This window comes from Cervus canadensis, chromosome 22, assembly GCF_019320065.1.
Source record: "Cervus canadensis isolate Bull #8, Minnesota chromosome 22, ASM1932006v1, whole genome shotgun sequence".
In the NCBI taxonomy this organism is placed as follows: domain Eukaryota; kingdom Metazoa; phylum Chordata; class Mammalia; order Artiodactyla; family Cervidae; genus Cervus; species Cervus canadensis.
In genome coordinates this window covers 16510351-16532858 of record NC_057407.1, presented here as the reverse complement: position 1 = coordinate 16532858, position 22508 = coordinate 16510351, and the positions used below count along the sequence as shown (strand labels likewise).

Here is a 22508-nt window from a genome sequence, read left to right as displayed (position 1 = left end):
CATGGCATATTAAAAAGCAGAGACATTACTGTGCTGACAAAGGTCTGTCTAGGCAAAGCTATGGTTTTTCCAGTAGTCATGTATGGATGTGAGGGTTGGACCATAAAGAAAGTTGGGTGCCAAAGAATCGATGCTTTTGAACCATGGTGTTGCAGAAGACTCTTGGGAGTCCCTTGGACTGCAAGGAGATTAAACCAGTCAATCTTTAAGGAAATCAGTCCTGAATATTCATTGGAAGCACTGATGCTGAAGCTCCAATACTTTAGCCAGCTGATGTGAAGAACTGACTCATCGTAAAAGACCCTGATGCTGGGAAAGATTGAAGGCCGGAAGAGAAGGGGCCGAAGGAGGATGAGATGGTTGGATAGCATCACCGACTCAATGGACACGAGTTTGAGCAAGTTCTGGGAGTTGGTGATGGACAGATAACCCTGGTGTGCTGCAGTCCGCGGGGGTCACAAAGAGTTGGACAGGACTGAGTAACTGAACTGAAGTCTGCATCCTTGTCATTCCCATGTGACCATTAAGAAAAGTGACAACCAGAGGTTTAGTGAATTGCCCAAAGCCACATGGTTACTGAAAGCCAATATTTAACCATGTTTTCTTACCGCCTCCTGAACTCTACTTGCACCCTTACATAGCACCAGCTTTACGTAACCCCGCGAGTATTTGCACCTGCACCGCGGCTTTGCCCTAAAATATACCGTCCTCGCGGCTGCGCGTCCGGGATTGTCTGGGCGTCTCCAACCTGCACCACGCGCGCCCTCTCGCGGCTACAGTGCAGACTGGGCTCCCGCGCTTCAAAAGAAACGGGAAGTGGCAGTGGACGCGTGAACTCCTTGTAGTGGCCACGGCACTTAGGATGCGTGTCCGGGGATTTCGAGGCGCAGGGTTGGGTCGTCCGCTCCGGGTCCTCCGCGCGTCCCCGCCCCGGGCCTCTGGGCAATCTGAGCGGCGCCAGTGCCGGCTTGGGAAGAATGCGGACCAGCGCCCCAGGCAAAGTTTGGGGATCAGATGAGTCTGGGAGCTCCTGGCCGAGTCTCGGCTTCCCCATCTGTGAAGCGGAAATGATGACAACTTCTCAGTTCTAGCCAAGACTGTCCGGAGTTGGACTGTCATCGGTGGGACTCTCAGCAAGGCACCAATGCTCCTCCTACTGCTCTCCCCAAAGCCCAGGGAAAATCGCCCTCAGTCTGCTGGGACACGAGGTGGAGGACACACCTTACCTTTAATGCCTGGATTAGTGCATAACACATATACATCACAATACCAAAAATAAGTTAGAATTTTGGCCCCTCCGCTTCTAACTACCGTTCATTAAAATGGTTTCTAGTCCTTTTCAGCTGAAAATGACTCAGGATACGAATTGTTTGCATGATCACTTTATCCTTTCTTATGTTTCAGGGGGTAATTTGACTCCTACCAAAATCCAATCCTCGTGTTAAGGATTCTTTTTTTCCCTAACCTTATCTGGTTAGGTTCTAGGTATACTGGGAAAATATATTTATTTGCATTTCATCAACAACTTAAGGTGATTTAATCTGTTTAATCCCCAGCTTTCATTCCAAGTAGAGATGGAGGCAGCCACAGTTCCTCTCCCGCTGATGTGTGTCAGGCAGAGTACAGGGCACTGGAGGCAGGGAGGCGAAGCAGACAGGACGGTGAGGGGAGGCATAAATTGTGCCTGGGCCACAGACAGCCCTAGCCATGGTGGGTGATACCAGGAGACCATGTGTTGTATTGTTGGCAGGAAGGGCTGTTCATCCTCTGGTCACCTACAAAACTGGGCTCTGCTGTGACCTAGGGGAAGGATGGCCCATGGAGGCCTTGAGGGGATCCAACCCCCCTCATTTTATCCGTTTCTAGTATAGAGGCTCATTTCCTGCAGCTGCACAAATATTCTAAAGGGTCAGAATAAAAAGGGGATGAAAGGAAAAGAATCACTGAAGAAGACCAGTATGGGCGGATGTTGCCAAATGCCAATTTATTGCCTTTATTTCCTGACCAAATCTGACCCTTTGATGTATGTGGTTCTCCTGTCCCACCCCGCCCCCCACATGCATGCTTATGGCCTCCCTAGAAAGCAAACAGAAGGGCCTCTCAGTCCCTGGTCTGGAGAGATGTCATTCTAACCATATTTTAGACTAGACACGTAGGCCTTTTCTTTCTTGCACCCTCTGTTCTCCTTTAGAAAAGTTGGAGCACTCTCTGAATTCTGTAGCATCTATTCAGAGGCCATCAGTTGCCAGATGGGGCAGCGAACTGTGGGCAGGAGGGAACTCAAAAGTTAGCGGGTGTGGAGACTAGAAAGGATGTAAGACCCTTCCCCAGTCACTCAGTCATGTGGTGATTGGTGATGTGAGTGAAACCCGGGAAGAACTCTCTTCTCCCCTGCTTCCCACTTCGTAAGACTCCCTCTATCATAAGCTCCAAATGCTGATCCTCTTTCTGGGGTCCAACTCGGGAAGAAAAGAAAGAAATGGAAATGGTCTCTTAAGTATATGAGCACATGGTTCACCTCATTAGCAACTAGAAAAGCCAGTTAAGACTACTGTGAGATGTTGAGCAGTTTGGCGATGTAAGAAAAGTATTTGGCTGTGCACTGGGTCCTAGTTTTGGCACATGGGGTCTTCAATCTTCATTTCAGCCTGTGGGATCTTTAGCGGTAGCACTTTAACTGCGAACTCTCCGCTGCGGCATGTGGGATCTAGTTCCCTGACCAGGGATTGAACGCAGGGCCCCTGCTTTGGAAGAGTCTTAGCCACTGGCCTTCCAGGGAGTTCAGTTCTATTCAGTTCAGCTGCTCAATAGTGTCTGACTCTTTGTGACCCTGTGGACTGCAGTACACCAGACTTCCCTGTCCATCACCAACTCCTGGAGCTTGCTCAAACTTATGTCCATCAAGTTGGTGATGCCATCCAACCATCTCATCCTCTGTCGGCCCCTTCTCCTCCTGCCTTCAGTCTTTCCCAGCATCAGGGTCTTTTCTAGTGAGTCAACTCTTTGCATCAGGTGTCCAAAGTATTGGAGTTTCACCTTCAGCATCAGTGCTTGCAATGAATATTCAGGACTGATTTCCTTAAGCATTGACTAGCTTGATCTCCTTGCAGTCTGCATGAGGTCTATTCAGAGAAGGCCACCCTGGAGTTAGCCTTCTGTGGGTCCTGGTTCTTCTGGATGACCAAAGAAGTGTGATGCTGGGTTTGGCTGAATTCCTGAATATCCTGGCGATGAGATGAAAAATAAAACATTTCCCTGTCCAGTGATGCACATGAACAGGAAATCCCAGCACCTGAGTCTTCTGGTGGATGTTGTAATTTGGGAACCCAGTACCCATCCTCCCTTTCTTTCTCTGGTGGCAACACCAGGTTCTTCTTTGGGCACCACTGTCTCCCACTTCCAGCCTCCAGTTCAGGTGATGCTGGCTCAGCTCCCTGGTCCCAAAGTCAGTCGCTAGGAGTTCTTCTAGCCCACTTGTCTCCATGAGGGTAGCTTACAGAGCTGGGGGGCCACCCTGCCTCTGCAGAGTCTTAAGTTCAAGGTATGGGCAGGGTGTGGTGGAGCCACAATGGAAAATACAGGGACCCAGTTTTAGCAGCAGCTGAGCTGTCTGTCACCACATGAAGGCCAGGCATATAGGAGATTGGGGAGATTCTGGGCCCTGGAAGAAGGAGAGGGTCATGTAGAGGAGACTGCCTTGTTGGACTGGCAGAGGTGAGAGTCTTTAAGGTTGACTGAGATAGGAAAACCAAGATGAGGTTGAGTGGGGAGATCATTATAGCTGGAGCCAAGTAGTGAAGGCAGAGTAGGAAGAGAGAACACGGGAGAGGAAGAGGTCAGGACAGATTTTATTCCAAATGCCATTGAATAAAAACCACTGCAGAAGATTTTTAATCAGGAGAAGACAGTGGTCTGACACCTTTTTAGGGCCCACTCTGGATCCAAGGTGGAGAAATGCATTGTATTTGGGACAAAAGTGGAAGCAAGAAAAGCCCTTTGGCAGCTGTTATGGAGAAGGAGGGGGTGGTGGCATATATGAGGGACAGGCTAATGGAGAAATGTGAAGAGATGGGATTCAAGGGCACAGAGGCAAGACAAAGGGGAAGGGGGCTTGTGGCGAAGTCAGGGGATCTTGGTTACTCTACTTCTCCCAACCTCCGCTTCCTTTTCCAAGCAGAGGTACTACCCACTTCACAAGAGTTAAAGTCTGACAAGTGTAGTGGTTAATAGTATTGTTTTTGCTAATCTGGATTTGAATCTCATGTCTGGCAGGTACCAGCTGTGTGACTTTATCTGAGTCAGTTAATAGTAGATTGTAGCATTTGTTGAATACTTGTTTGTGTTAACCAATAGAATCCTCCCCAGCATAAGACACTTACTCTGTTATACCAGTTTTCCTTGGGGGGAAGGAACAATAATGGGGAGAGAACAAGTCATTTGTCTGAGGTCTCAGCCAGGATTTCTCTAACCACCACATTCATTACCTTAGCTTTTCCATGCTGAAAACTGGGATAACAGTAATATGCTTTTAGGTGTGTTTGGGAGGATTCAAGAGGTGGTTGTAAATTATTATTTAAACATTATTATCATATTTTGGGGGGTTTCCGGAGTTTTGCAGGGAGCAGGTATCACATGGAAAAAAAAAATCTTTCGATTAAAAAAAAAAGACCTTTCAGGTCGGGGAAAAAACTGCAGCTATTGGCTCCTCAAAAGTCAACTGGAGATTGGCTGTAGGGGCATGGCTTAGAGATCGTGGTGGGGTCGAAAGGGAGAGTTGTTCAGTCGCTAAGTCATGTCCAATTCTCTGCGATCCGTGGACAGCAGTGCGCCAGGGTTCCCTGCCCTTCACTATCTCCTGGAGCTTGCTCAAACTCATATCCATTGAGTCATTGATACCATCCAACCATCTCATCCTCTGTCGCCCCCTTTTCCTCCTGCCCTCAATCTTTCCTAGCATCAGGGTCTTTTCCAGTGTAGTCAGTTGGCTGTTCTAATCAGGTGGCCAAAGTACTGGAGCTTCAGCTTCAGCATCATTCCTTCCAATGAATATTCAGGGTTGATTTCCTTTAGGATTGACTAGTTTGATCTCCTTGCAGTCCAAGGGACTCTCGAGTCTTCTCCAACACGACAGTTCAAAAGCATGAATTCTTCCGCGCTCAGCCTTCTTTATGATCCAATTCTCACATCCGTACATGACTACTGGGAAAACCATAATTTTGACTATACTTTGTCGGCAAAGTAATGTCTCTGCTTTTTTTTTTGTCTCTGCTTTTTAATACGCTGTCTAGGTTTGTCATAGCTTTTCTTCCAAGGTTCAAGCATCTTTTAATTTCTTGGCTGCAGTCACCAAGCCAGACCTGGGGGGCGGGGCCAAAACCTGAAGTTCGAGCCTAGGGGCGGGCCCCGGGGGAAGGGGCGGGGCTAGGGTCCGCAGCGCATGCCCAGAGGTGCTGCCCGCTCCGCCGCGGCTGCCGGCGCCACCGCCCACTCCGGGCTGGCCAGCGGCAGGCGGCCCGGGAGCAGAGTAGGGCCCGGCTGGGCGAGCGCACGGCCATGGCCCCGTGGCTGCAGCTCTGCTCGGTCTTCTTCACGGTCAACGCCTGCCTCAACGGCTCGCAGCTGGCCGTGGCCGCAGGCGGCTCCAGCAGAGCGCGGGGCGCCGACACCTGTGGCTGGAGGGTAAGGAGAGGTCTCGCTGTCCCCCAGAGCGCGGGGGGCACAGGTGCTCCCGGGCAGCGGAGCCCACGCCGACTTGCCTGCTCTCCGTCCGTGGCGTGCGCGACAGGGCTGGGATCCCATCTGCTCCCGCCCTCCTGCCTCCCTCCCGGGGCGCGGGTCCGGCTGCCCCCGGCTGGGTTGAAAGAGGCCGCCCGACCCCTGGCTTTGTGTTGCTAATGAGGCGCGGCCACGGGCTGGGGTCCGGCTCCAGGCGGGCGGGCGAGAGGGGCGCCCGGCGGCGGGCGGGAGGAGGGCGCCCCACCCTTTGTTCCAGGCCCGGGACCTCAGGGCAGCGCGCCCCCGGGATAGGCTCCTCCGCGCTGTCCGAATGGGGGGCGCTTTGGAGCGGGAGTCGGGAGAGGGGTCTTACCCCGAATCTCCGGTCCTCAGCTCTGCAAAGGTCCGGGACCGCCAGGCAGGGGACCCTGAATGCTGGGCAGGGGTGCGCCCCGTTCTCGGGACTGCTTTGTTCCTTCCGGGCCAGGCCATCTTACCCCACTTTCACCCCAGCTCAAGACTCCAGTTTGCTTTTGCATTCAGCCCTTTGCCTAGCGGATGGTCTCTCCGATGACCCTCTCGCACCCACACACACCCCGACCCCGCTTAAGTTGCGGATATTTTTCATGACCAAAGGGGGGAGTGAGTTTGTCACCTCGGTCAGGTGTCTGAGAGCAGAGGGGCAGCGTCGTTGTCCTGTGTTGGGAGCCGTCTGCCCCTAACCATCGCCTCTTGGATGCCATCTGAGCGGTGGGACATGCGGAGGAGGTTGTGCTCTGGAGGCTTGCCATCCCAGCTCCCCAGCAGTGCTCTTGGGTTTGCGGAGCGCGAGGACTTGGAGACTGTATCTATCTGACCCCCCCACCCAAGCCAGGATCAACCTGGCGTGTGGGCACTCACCGCCTTCAGCTTTGTGGAGAGGACACCGGCTTTGCACTCAGGCAGCCACTAACATGACCTTGCCTCTTTTCCTGGGCACCTTTAGCCTCTGATTCTTCACTTGGGAAATGGGAGTAAATGCGGATTTCCTAGCTTCCCTAACACTGCTTCTCTGAGGGAAGGGTAGGGGGTAGATCTCTTAGAGCAGAGCTCATTCACCTTTTGTGGGGTGCTGTGAATGGGCCTCAAGCAGTCACGGCCTAGAACTGACACCCCTTTAGGACCACAGGCTGGTGCCCTCACGTCACTTGCCCTGCCTTCAGAGAAACAGCAAGGAAGGCTAGGTACCAGCTGGGTAAGCTGAAATGTCTTCAAACCCTATGGCTGCAGTGTAGACAGCTATCACCCACCTTCTCACGCACCCCATAGTGAACAAAACCTCCTTATTTGAGTAAAACATATTTTCTTACTTTGCCCCATTTTAGTAAAATACCACTATTCTTTTTTTTTTTCCCCAGTAGATACCAAGTTTTCCTGTTTTTAGGTTTTAAAAGTTTTCCTTAAGACTATCCTCACATTGACTTACCAGTTTTTAAATTTTTTATCTCTAAACTGGTATGTTGGCATTTGGGTAAACAGCATCACTGGCATTTTCTATTTTCATAAGATGGCATAGGTGGGTCAGTGTAATTTGCTGTTTTTCTGCAGTTGCCCAGGTGGCTTCATGTATCCATGCACCAACTGTGTGAAGTTTTAATGCTGTGGGTATAGCAGGTCCCTAAAGGAGCCGAGCTAGTGGCTTTGCGCTCTCAGTAAGAATCTCTTCTCCCTTAACCTGCACCCACATTGTTGTTTTTTTTAATCTCAGTTTTATTTACTTACTTATTTATTTACTTTACAACATTGTATTGGTTTTGCCATACATTGATGTGAATCCACCATGGGTGTACATGTGTTCCCATCCTGAACCTCGCTCCAGTGGCTTTGCATTCATGCTGGAGGTAACCTCAACAGCTCTTAACCTTGGTCCCACAATCCTTCCCTTGGGGTCATCTTCACTGACTTCCTAAATGAGCATGGGAGTCTCAGAGTCACTCCTGGATTCCGGGCTCTCCCCAACCTAATACCTGGCACCTTCTTTCCTGGACTTGCTCTTTGATGCACGGAGCCCAGCTCACCCACCTGCCTCACATACTCACCTTCCCAACCTCCACCTGCCCCTCCCACCCTGCTCCCTCACTCCTGTGCCTATGATGCTGCCGAGGGCACGCTGCTTCCCTGCTCCTCGGGTGCCTTTTCCCTCCCTGAGAGCCCCATGGGCCCAAGACTCAGCTCAAGTGATGCTTCCTCAAGGAGGCCCTCTCTGAATACTATTCCCCTTGCTTCGCCTTCTCTTGCAGGTCCTTGCCTTTGGCTCTCATCAGACTGCGTTGTCAGTATGTGTTCCCATCTGTGTCTTCAGACTAGTTTCCTTACCCAGGCACTTAACCTCTTGTTGGTGGGCTCCGGGCCTGGTGCACTGTAAATCTTGGATGAACCCAATTAGACCTCGCAGTCTTCCTGCTAAATCCTGTATCAAGTGATAGATTTTAAGAAGGGGGAAGGGGAGGGATGAAGATCAGAGCAGCAGGCTGCAGTGTCTTCCCCGCAGCAGGCTTTAGTACATGCTGTTCCCGCCTGTGTTCCTTCTCCTCACACCTCAGCCTCCCCTCTCAGCTCCAGCGTCACTTCCTGCAGGAAGCCCCTTCTCCCCCTGCCTCCCTAGGTGAATTTTTCCAGAAGTTGCTTTGTCAGGGGACTGGCCAGTAAGTACTGATGTACTGCTACTTGGGTGTCTGATTCATCTCCATGTGACCTACCTGACAGTGAGTGTCCAACCGATAGACCTTGGTCTCAGTTCTGAGGTTGCTTACCGTCTATTTGGGGCCTCGCTCACATCTAACAGTAGGGGTTGATGCTGTGTGATGCAAACAAGTGAAGGCTCCCTGTGGGTCTAGGTCACACAGAACCTGGAGGGTAGAGGCACAGCAGGGCAGAGGAGTGAGCCCTGAAGGAGGTGCGGGATCTGGGTGCTGGAGAGGAACTGAGCGATCGACCCCCTGGCTCTGGAGGGAGCGGGTGTTCCAGGAACTCTTGCCCCTGCAAGAATGTGTGTTTTCCCAGGACTCCCAAGGTGACTGGAGCCGGCTAACCCTCAGCAGCTGTAACCCTCCCTTTGGGGTTGCTCTCAGAGGAGCCAGCCTGGTTTAAGTGGTCAGATTTCACAGCCTCCCATTATTAGTGGGGCAATTAAGGGGCTGATACCATCTCAGTGTTTTAGAAATGAGTTGTGGGCACACTTCCTCGACTGCTTTAAAAACAAAGTCTCTTAGGGCACTTGCCAGGTGAAGTTGCCCTTTGAGTAATACAGTTTTCTCAAAGAAGTAACAAGTTGTAAAACTTCCAGAGGGGCCAGCATCCTCCTTGACAGTCTTAACTGCTTGCTTCTTGGAAGTGGAGTGGTTGTGTTTGTGATGTGTAACTTTATATCAGTCACTTGCACAGAGGTTCCCCCCCCCGCCGCCCCTCCCTGTCCTTGCCTTGCTCATTGTTTTAAGAAGCCTATGCATGGAACAAGGAATTAGAAATCTATTCCCACAGGTTTTTATTCAGTGGCTTTTCCTGCTGTGGAGGAGGAAGGAACATTTCTTGCCTTCTTACCTAAATGGGGTACCCCTTCCCTGGTCTATTATCCCTGAAACTCAATTTCCACTGCCTCCCCTCCCAAAAGTCTGCTTCTTCAGGAATTCAGGAAGCCAGAATGCTGGCATCGTCTTTACAATGAAGTGCAAGTTTCCCATTTAAGGCAAACACTTCATCTCAAAAGGTAGGAAGAAATAGGGTGGTACTTGGAAAAGAAGAAGTTGCAGCTGATTAAAATTTAGGTTCTTGATAAAAGTCCAATCTAAGAACTCTCCTTGGCCGCGAGCCCAGCCATGTTTATTTAATTCTGAATTGGATGTGTTTTCATTCACTTGCAGCTCGTGGCTCTCAAGCCTGCATCTGATCTGCCTGTCTTGTGGCTGTGTTGTCCATGTTGCACATTGCATCTCTAAGTTAAAAATGACTCAGCCCTGGTTGACACATTTTCAGAGAAACATTTTTATAAGAAGCGTGATGCTTTCTTCCAGCCTGCTTTGCTGTGTTAATTGGGAATCCTCTGGCTGGGGTCCATCTTTCTTGAGCAGCCCTCGCTTCCCATCCCTCCCCCATCCGCCCACTGGACCCAGAGCCCCTGCAGTGCCTGGGGCATTGTGCTAGTTATTAACGGTGGGGGGGGGGGGCGGCGGCGGGAGGTGCGGCAGGGGGAGATTGGGAGGGTACAGCTGGGTGAATGAGCCCAGCAGCTAAGTGCTGGCTGAGGCACCATTTCCTTCTAGACATTTCTCAAAGTGAAGTCAGAGCCCTTCCAGTATCAGGATTGCCTTGGGAGCTCATTAAAATGCAGATTCAAGACCAGTGAGACCAGAATGGGCATGAGGTGGGGTCCAGGAACTGATAATTTTAGCAAGTTCCTCTGATGCTCTCAGCGGTGAGAATCACTGCTCTAGGAGACAGGACTTCTGTGATGGCAAGAAGGAGGTGAGAACCACACTGTAAACATTTAAAATCAGAGCTTGACTTTAAATTACTTCACTGGACCTTTAGAATGGAAAGTGGAGACTTTGTCCAAGCCCTGGAAAATGGCAGGGGTGAGGCTGGCTGAGGGGGGACCTGGGGAGCCAGTGATTCCGGGGGTGCCTCTGGTACTGGGGACTGAAGAGGAGGCCAGGGTGAGGGGGACCGACGCCTCCACTGGATTCCTCCCCAGAACAGCTGGGCCTGTCTGGAAAACAGTCTCAGGAAAGAGTCGAGTAGGGTCCAAATCATATTCTCAGCCGTTCAAACCTTTCAGACAGCTTCCTTACAAAGGAAAGAACTGCTAATGCTTTTTTAAGTCTTTAAGTTGAGTATTTCTCATACTTCATTTGGCTTAAACTGTATTGTTTTTTTCTTTCTTTTTTTTTTTTTTTAAAGCTTTCAAACTCTCTTTCCCTCATCAGTCCCTAAACTTTTCACATACCATACCCGGCAGATGTCTGCTGCTGCTGAGGCCATCCCATCAACAGTTAGTTGTTCCTTTCATTCCTTGCTGCCTCTTGTGTCTGCCCCTGATGGATAGGTTCTTAGGCTTCTGGAAGCTCAGGGCCCCTCACCCTTGATCTGTAAAAAAAAAAAAAATGGGATGAAGCAGGGGTTCAGGTACCCCTAGAACTTAACAGGCTGGGCTGGGGGACAGGTCTGTCTTTGGAGCAGACCTTTGTCCAGCCACCCCAGACTGGCAGCCAAGACCATTTCTGTTTCACATCCCCCCCAAATCTGGAAGTGTTCCTGACCTCAGCAAGCCCCAGGGACCTGTCTGTGCTGGTGCGGCAGGCCCCATCTCCAGGCAGCCTGACTTGCCTGGGCAGTGGGAGGCAACGTCCTCCTGGGCAGTGTTTGTCTTCGCTGCCGGGATGTTCTGAATGGGCCTGACACATGATTAGGTGACTGATGGCCTCACAACACATTGTCTCCTCCAGGGCCTGGGGCCTTTGAAGCTCTTCCCTGTGGGAAGTAAAGAGACTATTTGCTCTATTAAAATGCCTTGGTATTTCCTCTGTTTAACCACAGGCCACTTCCTCTCTGCCACTCTAAACCCGGCAGGGCCACCGGCTGATTGAAAAGACACAAGCCCAGGAGTGATCACATCCTATTGAAACAGATATAGTCTTACTGCAGATTAAAGCTGGGGCAAGAAGAGACCAAATCTAAGAGGGATTCCTTGAGATGCTCCTTATCTTGCTCAAATTTAGCCTGTTGATATCATTCACACTTAAAGTCATGAATGCATTCTTTTTTTTTTTTTTTAAGAAGGAAATCCTCCTAAGTTGTAACCAAATGAGTGAGTGTGTCTTTCGTTTACATAAGGCAGGTTATAGTAATTCGATCCACTGAATTTCTCATTGTGTGAGTTGGGAAGGCTTCAGTGTCTGGGAAGGGCATGATGTCTGTTCATAGAAAACCATACTTGGCTTATTCTCTGCCTGTAGATCCTGTCTGTTTGTTCTCATGTGCTCAGAAACCCAAGTAAGACGTTTACAGCTTAACTAATACCAAGAATATATCTGGGGAGACTGTCTCTCCTGCTTTCCCGAGCAGTATCTTGAGAAGGTTTAATTAATAACACCAGGTATGAAACTAAAAATTGAACAATTGAAAAATTACCTACAGTAAACAAAGACTGAAATTTAAACTCCATCTGTACCCTGTTTCTTTTGAAGGGGCCTAAAAAGGGAATGACTAGTGAGTCTCTAACGAAGACTATTATTTTAATATTTGCAACTCCATTGTTCAAAGCATCCATGATAAAAACAACTTTCCTTTTCTTTGGTTCCTTGTTTGGAAATGTTGGGGAAAGGTGGATGTAGCTAATTAAGGCTACAACATTTAAAGGGGGGGCTTAATAAGTACCAGCTGGCCTCAACAAATCAGCCGGGTGGATGACAAAATAAAGATGTGATGTGAACACACATGTAATTCTCTTCTAAAACGGAAGTTGGCCTATAAATTGTCTCATTTAATAGGGTAAATGAAAACTACCTCTACTATGCACTTTTAAGAGGCATTTGTTTTATAGTAAACCTCATGCCTTATTTGCATAAAGCCCGTGCATTAAAAGTTGAAAGGGCAGTAGATGGCAGGTATTGTGGAAAGTTTAATACATTGTAATTCTTCTGTCCGTTTCTTCACTCTAAACCTGATCTTAATAGACATTAATCATGAGGCTTTTCATTAAAATTACTACATTGTAGGGAAGCTTGCTTGAACTTATCAGAAATGCCTATAAAATTGTAACCATGACTTTGAAAAGAGAATTTGGAAATTGATAGCATTAATGAAAATGTTCAGGTGGAAATTTACCTTTTACACATTAAATGAATACTTCAAATGAATCCTTTTAAATCATAAGGGATCAGGCTTTAAATATAGCTTTTTTTTTCAAATTTGAAAGTCCTTTACTCCCTTAAAAACCAGGAGTTTTTCCAAGTATTCTGTTTTGTCAGTTTTGTAGATTTTTTCCCCACATTGAATGGTAACCCTTTAAAAAAATGCTGGCTATGGCCCCAGACTTCTGTTCTGAGCTGGACTGTTTGACTTGCTAGTGGGAGGTTGATGGGGATAGAGGGTGGGTTTCCTTGGAAAGAAGAGGTACGTTTCCCTGAGACAGGCCATATGGTTCTCTATGATTTTATTCTGTCCAGGTGATTTCTGGTTTCTCTTCTGAAAAGCGTTTCTTTCCCTTTTATCTGAGGAAAATACAATGCAATCCAGACAAAACGCAGGAGCAAGCGGTCAGCCTGAGCGTGATCCCAGCTGAGTGACAGCACATCACCTCCGTCCTCTGCAGGGGGCACGTTTGCCCGGGCTGGGACCCAGGCACTCACATATAGGATTTGCTGTAACTGCTCCCAGTCTGCAGTTCACAGAGACATTTGGAGTGAGGCGGCAAGAGCAGCTCCTCTGTGTCAGGCCACGGTGTAGTACTGTGGTTACATTTTCTGGGGAAGTACAAAGAGGAGTGGGACCAGGCGCCTGGCTCCAGTGGCTTCCTACCCAGGCGGGGCTGTGAGGCCTGGGGGCTCAGAGACCGGGAGAGGCAGGGAGCTCCCCCTCCTCGCTCTGCCTGGCGCACTCCCCCCAGAGTAGTATGAACCAGGGCTCCTGCTCCGCATCCCGGAACATCCCGCCTGTGCATTTGCCCGCGTGGCAAGCTGGGCGATGAGAAGCTTGTGTCTGAGGTGCTGCTGGGTGCCTGCCTTGCGGACTCTGGCTTTGCAGCTCATGTCCTGGTTGATTCCCAGGAACTCTGGCTACTTGTTCTGCCTCAGTTTCTCCTGCTTTGGAGGAGACCCACCTCTCCCTGGGAGGCTTCTCCACAAAGGCCCCCCAGCTTCCCCCCCGTGTGACTTTCACCTTTGCCAGGAAGCCTACCTTAAGTGAAATCAGACACCACCCCCGCAGCCCTCCCATCATTCCAGATCTCGTGAGGGTGCATCCAGCCTTCTGCAGTGATGCAGTCAAGAAGGGGAATCTTGATCTGTTTATGAAGAAGACACTTAATTTGGATGGTTCAGAGGAGGCTTTGAGGCAGGGATTAGATGGCTAGGGAAGACAGATTTCGCCCAGGGGACTTTTGAGAAGGGCCTCTGGCAAGTGGAGCCCGGAGGTGAGGGACAGTTGGGCAGAAAGAAAAATGTGGGTGAAGCTGGAGGAGGGCGGCTCCTTGGAGGCGGTGGGGACAAGAAGGCTGAAGATGGAGGCTGGGACTAGATAAAGGGGTGCGTTGAGTTTTGCCCACATATGCACCTGTCAGGAATGGTGACGCTTGGGAGGTTTCTCCAGCAGCCGAACAGCTTGATGGGGGTGACCCTCAGCGACCTTCATTCCTTCCTTCAGTGTGTATTTGGTGCTTTCTATGTGTGAGGCCTGGTTTCTGGAGCTTGGATTGTAGTAAGGAAGACAAACAGGATAACAACCTACCAGAACCTGACCATTGTATTTAAAATAGCAACCACTACTCTCTGTTGCTCACCACTTTTCTTCACTTGAGTTTTCCCCATAGATTTTTTTTTTTTGTACCATGAAACACACAGTATTTTCTGGTCTCCTGTGCATCTCCCTTGCCTCACAGTCAGCTCCCTGGGGGCAGGGCCTTGATCTGTTTTGCTTCCTGTTGTACCAGGAGATCAGCAGTGGCCACAGTAGATTCTCCCTCTGTGTGAGCAAGTGCTCTGCAGGACACCAGGGGCAATGAGAGCGGGCAGTCTTGGGTGGCCTCTCTGAGCAGCTGTCATCTAAGGAGAGCAATTGTATTAATAATGACAATGTCCTCTGGAGTTCTGATTTTCTTTTATCTTTTAAATTTTATTTTGACTGGAGTATAATTGGCTTTATTTATGTTTTCTTAACACTGGTGCATCATGTGGCATTAGGTGCTGAGAGTCGCATAAAAATACGCCCGACTTCATCCACACCGCGGATTATTGGCACCGTGTCCCCAGTACTGGCCAACCTCTGGGCTGCAGGACGGGTTCCCAGGGAACAAGAAAATGAGGGCCGGGGCTGGTCCTGGATGGCAGTCGCACTTAGGAAAGGGTTGGATTCTTGAAGAGGGGGGGTTTGGACTGTCCAGGTTACGCTGCACTGTGAATGGAAAAAGTAAACAGACGAAAAAAGACTGCTAAGGGCTCACTAAACACCCTGGTTTTGGACTTCACGAAACAATGTGAACAACATGACCCTTACTCCCTGGCAGCAGCCCTTAGGTGGTATGTGAAAACTTGGTAGTGTTAACAGAGAATCAAGCCTCATTTTCTTTCGGTTCCCTCTGCTTGTGAATGCCTTTCATTTTCTGAAGTCACCCACCGGTCCAGAATCAAAGATGCTCTTTGCCTTCTTTCCAGGGCTGTGGGTTTGCCGGCCAGCTGTGGTAATGAGTTTCTGCCCAGCTTTGATTTCCATGCCTTGCCTCCCCGTGGGAGGAACTAGATATTTCTGATCTTACCTCTGCTCATATTCAGATCCAGCCAAGCAATCAGTGACTTCCCGGGCTTTTTTGTGGGAGACTGTGGGAAAAGTCCTGGTTGGCTGGCTATGAATTAATGAAATCCTTAGAAGGCTTCCCTAAAGATAGCTCCTGTGGTTTTTAAAAAAATAGCATTGCCTCTTTTAATTTGAGAAAGAGGTCATGGAGTTTTACCGAAATTAAGCAGGGAAAATGTAACATCTGGTTGTGCTGCCTGAAGACTGCTGTCGGGAGGCGGGAGCGATGGGTTCCCAGTGTCCGACGTGCTCGAGGCGCGCCACCGCGGTCTCTCAGGGCCGCTCTGGACGCACAGCCTGCCCCTTTGTGCTCCCCTGCGTTTTGAACCTCAAGACACAGAAATGCTGTGCTGACATCTGTTCAGTTGAGCACATTTCCCGTCTACTGAGCTTGGTCACACTTTTTCCCCCCTTTATAGCGCATAGTTTTCAAGTTGGAGATTAGTATAATCATTGCCTTTATCTCATTAAAAAAAGATGGGGTAGATAACGGGAGAGAGCCTGGGCGGAAGGCAGGGGAGTTTTAAAGAGCCGTGCTGAAAACTGGAATTCTGATAAGAGGAGGAAGAAAATGATAAATTGCAGACAAGTTTTAGGGAAAGGCATCAAGGCATTTTAAAGGGACCTGTGCCTTTTATAAAGGCAGAAACCTAAATTATCTTAAATGTCTGCTGTGTCTACATACCCCCACCACCACCCAGTTAAGTGATTAATAAGTCACATTATTACGTTTTTAAAAATTTATGTCAATTCTGAACCTATTCTGTATTAAGACTTTATATTTGGGGAGCACACATTTTCTGAAACTAAACCGCAATGTGAAATTGTTGCCGCCCCGTGCCCACGCAGACCAGCAGTCACTCGAACCTGGGGCTCCCCTTTACTCTATTGTCTCCCACGTACTTTGGATTCTGAAAATTTCAAACCTGTAGAAAAGTTGAAAGAACAGTGGGGTAGACACCCATTTCCTCTTAGCTGAGAGTCACCAGTGCTTTGCCCCCACGTACTTCAGTTGTCCCCCAGTGTCCTTCATGCTTTCTTTCTGAATCACATTCCAGGATTCAGACAAGAGCCATTCACCGCTTGTAGACATACCCTATCTCTTTAGTGTCCTTGCATCTGATGGAGTCCCTGCACCTCTTTTTTGATCTTTTATAACATATACATTCTGAAGAGTCGGGGTCACTTGTGGTATAGACAGTCACACAATTTGAATTTCTGATTGTTTCCTCATGATTAAGGTCAAGTTAAAATTTTGCAAGATCTTTCTAAAGGTTCAAGTGTGACGCTATTGGATTTTAGCTATCAGTAGGTAACAAACACAGGTGCAGTTCTAGCAAAGAGCAAAATGTGTTTTTTTCTACTTGAAATTATTGCACACACAGAACTTTCTAATGATTTAACCCAGTTTGGTCTTGTATTATTTGTTCTTTTTTAATTCAGTGCTGTACAGAAAGACTTCTCTTTTACTTTCCTGGGAATCCAAAGAAATGGCAAGGTGTCTTTTGCACTATCTTGTAATTTAACTTCTTTCCTTGAAGACGATCTGAAATCAGCTGTGCTCTCAAAATTGGGAGTGTCGCGTCCGAAGAATGCTTAAGGCTTTTGCCATTCACTGGGGCTTGTTTCAAAGAGTTGTAGATGTCACCATCAGTGACTGACCAGGAATGAGTTCCTATTATATCTCCTGCTTTGGCCTGGGTGAGTGCATGGTTGAGTGCTCCCTCACACCAAACTCAGTCACTTCTTTCCTTTGTGCTGAGAAAACATTGAACTTTATTCCCAGAAAAGGCCACTCCACTCAAAACATGTCCTTAAAGTCAGTTTCCAGCCTTCTCCTTCTGTGAGTACATACTGCCTGAATTATTTTATTAGAGACCCTTAAGAGAGTTTATTTGTTTAATTTGAATTACTGTCTTCCACCTCATGGCATGCTTTTATTTTTTATCTCTACCCTAGATTTCAGGGCCAAAGGCACAGAAAATTAATATTGATTATTTCTCAAAGTAAGTTAAAATGTCAAAAAGCAACAAGTTGTTATTCTCCCAGGGTACCAGGGAGACGACAGAGACAAAACCTCCATCTTTTATTCATAAGTACAGTGAGCTGGCGAGAGCGCCGGCAGGCCTGTGTGCCCGGCATTTGTTCAGCTTTCAGGACCAGTCCTCCTCTCCTGCTGACCGTGAAATGTCATGCCGAGATGCAATAGTGGGACATTCAGCGTCCAGAGAATGGACTGCAGAGATTCAGTCTCGCTTTTCATTTTATTTTCTGGCACAGAATCCACAGTGGCCTCTGTGGCCTGACAGCAAAAGGCCAGAGAAAGATGGCTTGGGACCCTGTGCTAGAGTACGCCGAGGCTGGGCCAGGGTGCGCCTGGGGAAGGGGCGGCCGGCCGCCTTTACTTCGTCTGGTGTGCTCTGTTCAGGGAGAGAGAATTCTAGTTTCCACGGCTCTGCTCCCTTTGGTTTTGGTGGGGGAGGAAGTGCAGAGTGCTTTTCAGTTGAGAAATCACTAACCATCTCTGTGTAGAGGGCAGCCCTGGGCGGGGATGAGGCTGGGAGGCTCCTTGGACTCTAATGTTTTCTTTAGAAAAAGAGAAATCACGCAGCATTTGCTAAACAGGCTTTAGAGCAACAGTTTTCAATTGGCGGTGATTGGGGTATCTTTGGCGACACTTTTGATTGTACTGGGAGGGATTTTGCTACTGGCGTTTAGCGGGTGAGGGCCAAGGACGCCACGAAACATCCCAAAATGCACAAGTCAGCCTGCCCCAATAATGGCCCAAGATGTCAGTAGTGCCGGGGTTGAGCAACTCTGATTTTGGAGTCCCTTTTTAGTATTTGAATTTCGCAGCTCACTTAACCTTATAACACTTTTTAACTTCCTTTCTGTTTAATAGAAGCTGCTGGTTCTATAAATCTGCACTCAGGATGAATTTCCATTACAGTCTCTAAGACATATGATTAAACTATTGTGGTGCTCCATGAAGATACACCCTGAATGCAACTACTATTTAAAATGCAAAAGACGGTGGATTTTTTTTTTTTTTTTTGGCCATAATTTGATCAAAGTAGCATAACCTGTGCCTCTGTTTTTGTTACTCACCGATGGTCTGTGGATAACATTACATTTTTTCAGCATGAAACCCAACACTTCAAATCCCTAAAGCAGTCTCAAATTTATGGTTAATAAAAGCATTTATTGTACTGGATGTCATCTGTTATATCACTCTGGGGCTAGAAACTGGCAAGCAGTGGACAGGAAATATTTTCATTTCAAATCGCTTCAATCTTATGGTCTAGGGGCAAAAGTGTCTGATTTCAGGAAAGCTGCGGTGAATAGCATAGTAATGAATGCATTTTTAGTTGATTAAGCAGGCATTCTCTCCCTTTCAAACAGTCTTCTCTCTTAGGCTTGGTGGGGCTAAATAAACATGTGATCTTAAATGATAGCATTTCTTGGGTTGGCCATTCTTCTTTGATCATCTTAAACTTTTCAGAGTGTTTTCCAGGAATCCTCAGCAGGGCAGGAGAAAGCCGGGGAGAAAGGCTCGACTCAAGTGTTGACCCTCGTAATTGTTTACTTTACGAGCAGAGGAGGTTTTCTGAGATGATGCTGACTCTTCCGAATTCCTCTTTAAAAATGGAATCTGGTACACTGCCGTCAGGATCACGAATTTAGGAGGAAAAAAAAAAAAGCCTTGTGATTACTTTTTTTTCTTTCTTTTCAAAGGCTGCAATTTTATTGTAACTTGAGTCTTGATCCCCCCACCACTGTCAAGTAAACAGGGTGAGGAGAGTTCCATTCAGAGGCAGCTCTGGGTAGTGATGATGTATCTAGGGTGAGAGGCTCCTTGGTCTCTGCTGCCCAGCGCCTTTGAACGTGTTATGTAAATCATTGCTTCCCCTGAGCCTCGGAGGTAGACGGATTATTTCTGATGTGGTTCCTTTTTTTCCAGATGAGGATTCCAAGGCACAAAGAGCCAGGAAGGGATTAGGATGGGAGGCCACGTGACTCAGAGAGGCCTCTCTCCCCTCCGCCAGAAACCAGAGCCATAGAGTTCCTACCCTGCCCCCTGCCCCCAGCAGGCCAACTTGCCCTGCCTTCCCAGCAGCACCCAGCCTGAGATGGACATCAGCCATGTGCTGCAGAACAGCTCGTGGGGGCGGGAGGAGAGCAAGACTAGATACCAGCCGAGTGCTTTGCAGAGAATTAAATTAAACCACGATTCGGCATTTACCCTGGAGGTTCCCAAACCTGGCTGAACCCCAGAAGCACCGGACGGAGGAACATTCTTGGGGGTAGGCGGGGGTGGGAGATTCCGGGACTCACCCCAGATCTGCTTAAGTGGGATTTCCCGGGGAAGGCCGGGAATCTGAGTTTTTTTTTAAAAAGCTGCCAGATCAGTGGTTGCCAGGGATTTTGGGAGGGGGGGGGGGTTGGGGTGGGGGTGGATAGAGTGTTTGACTACAAAGGGGCAGAACAAGGGGATTTTCGGGAGATGATGGGATTGTTCTGTGTGCTGAATGTGGTGGTGGATACACTGATGTATGCATTTATGCACCTAATTGTATGTTTATACACGTGTACACTCATGAAATGTCTTCCCGGGCGGCACTAGTGGTAAAGAACCTGCCTGCCAGTGCAGGAGACAAAAGAGATGGAAGTTCGATCCCTAGGTCAGGAAGATCCCCTGGAGGAGGGCAAGGCAACCCACTCCAGTATTCTTGCCTGGAGAATCCCATGGACAGAGAACACTGGCATAGGGTCATAAAGACTAGGACACAACTGAAGCAACTCAGCACACACTCATGCATACATTTATACGTGTGTAAACTCCTGGAACTGTACAACAAAAACGTCCATTTTTACATGTAAAAAAGCAAATGCTGCTCCAGTGAAACTGAGCTATCACCGAGGTGTCAGGTGACGAGTTTTCTAGCTGTGGGAGAATGCCACCTGGAATTGCAGAGGCAGGTAGGCAGATCCTATCGAGTAGAACTTTGTGTAACAATGGACATGTTCTTCTCTGCACTGTCCATTTCAGCAGCTGTTCACCATGGTGGCTGAAATGTGGCCGGTACAGTTGTGGGACTGAATTTTGAATTGTACTCAAGTTTCAATACCTGCACAGAGCTCGAGGCTGCCCTTCGGACAGCTTGCCTTGGAGGCAGACGTTGCCTTAATGGGGGGCTTTGGCTCTGTGCCAGGTGCTCACAGGGTCCTGTGGTCCTTTGTGCTTGAGGAATAGCAGTAAGTCATCCCAGGTAGAGGGCAGGATGGGCAGGCCAGCCGTCTAGGTTGGTGAGGGCAGAGGAGAAAGGAACTTTGGAAAGAACAGTGATGTGAGGTGGGCCCAGGCAGGGAACAGTCTGGCCAACTGGAGGAATCAGCTTTTCTTCCCATATATGCAGAAGTCGGGGCCAACTGTGGGCCATTTCCTGCCCCAACGTCCCAACCTTGTTCATCTTAAAAAGATACAATAGTTAGCATGTTCCTTAATTGAGCTTCTGTTCCCCAAGATGCTGGGATGTACAGGAAGCCATTGGAGAGTTCAGGAGAATGATGTGTGGATAGGGTTGGGGGTGCCTGGAGGTTTGCTGGGTCCCCGTGTCAACCTGGACAGGGTGTGGTGAAGAACCTGCATGGGCAGATCCTGCTCCTCTTTGGGGAACGAGATTCTCTGGAAAGGCACCTGGGCACAAACCTCCCACCTTAGGCATCTAGCACATGGCTTCCATCTCAATGTGTTCAGACACTCTTAAACCTATCTCCCCACCCGCGTGTATTTATGCTGTCTTAAATAGCATTACTTTTCCAACTGCATTATAAGAGTGAGATTCTGAGAGTGTGACCTTTTATTAATGCAAACCAAATGGTGACAGAAATAATGTTCCAATTTGTCAACATATTAGTTCTTAAATCGGCTAAATGGCTAACAAAAAAATTCATGAGCCACAGGTTTTTATAAATAAGGAGGTTTTGTTAATCTTACATTAAAAGAGGGCTTACTTGAGAGCCTAAGGGGGTGGTCTTTTTTTTTGTTTTTAAGAAAGGGCTTTAAAATTAGAAGAGCTATTTCTTTATTTTTATATGAAAATGTCACATCTTTGCATCAGAAAGAGAAGGACGTTCTGGATCATAACGTCTTTGAGCAGAGTTCCCTTGTGTTGCTTTTATTAATTGGTAACTTCAGTTTAATGCAAAAAAAAAAAAGCATAATGAGCATTAAATGATTCTTCTTCCACTCTTGAATACATAAACACATCTTGATGCAGAGTTGTAATCACTGCATTTTTTAATGGCTAATTTTATTTTGTTTTTTACTTATGTTTGTTTTCTGAAGATATTTCCATGTTTTGATGTAACGTAGTTCACAGACTTGTCGCTCTTTGTGGCCACATATTTCCATGTTGTGTGCCCCCGCCCCTTTTATTGCTCCTGTCTCCCCATAGATGAAGCACTTGGGCTGTTTCCAGGTTATTGCTGTTATAAAGCTGCTATGTATATCTTCATGCAGATTGCTTTCCTGCCCTCCCACCCTTGCCATTTTGGTTTGCTTCCTTGGCACACAGTGTTTCCCAAAGTGGAATTACTGGGGCAAAGGTTTTATAGCTCTTACTACACATTTACCAGCTTGCCTTTTGTATTGACTGAGCCAATTTACAGTGCAGACTTAGGTTTTGAGAAGAGGACAGATTTGGTCCACAAATCCCAGCTCTGCCTTTTGCTACCATTTATTGTGACCTTGGGCAATTTTCTTCATCTGTAAAATGAGTTAATAATAGTTTATCTCCCAGGATTGTTTTAAGGCTTAAATAAGATACTGTTTTAAAAACCTTTAGCTCTGTGCCTGGCCACATAGTGGATACATTTATAATGATTGGTGGCAGACGGCTACAGTGAATAAGTGTGCTCGTTTTTCCACATCCTAAAAAATGTTGACATTTATAATTTTTATTTATATTTTATTATTTGAATGGCACTGTGTATTTATTTCATTCTGAGTTTACTAGAGTGGGACTGAGTCTTTCCACCTTCTTATTTACCTTCGGAGTAAGTTTTATTGCTTTGTGTGGATGAAGTATTGCTCGGTAAAAGTATTAGGGAAAATGTTGAAGTGAGTAAATGAGGGTTTTAAAATAAGAATATTGATTGAGTGAATCTTTTGGGCTTAATAACTTATTACAAAAACAGCTGAATCTAAGCATTTTCATGGGAATTCTATCTGTACCAGTAGTTTGGCT

General features: G+C 47.8%; 1 protein-coding gene across 1 annotated transcript in view; it reads left to right on the top strand.

The window, feature by feature from the left end:
* Nucleotides 1–5469: 5469 nt before the first annotated feature.
* IL17RD (interleukin 17 receptor D) overlaps nt 5470–22508 on the top strand; it is a 68231-nt gene continuing 51192 nt past the window's right edge. Inside the window, exon 1 of the mRNA XM_043442835.1 lies at nt 5470–5679. Coding sequence (XP_043298770.1) covers nt 5554–5679 — 126 coding nt within the window. The 5' untranslated portion in view covers nt 5470–5553. The remainder of the gene's footprint in view (nt 5680–22508) is intronic.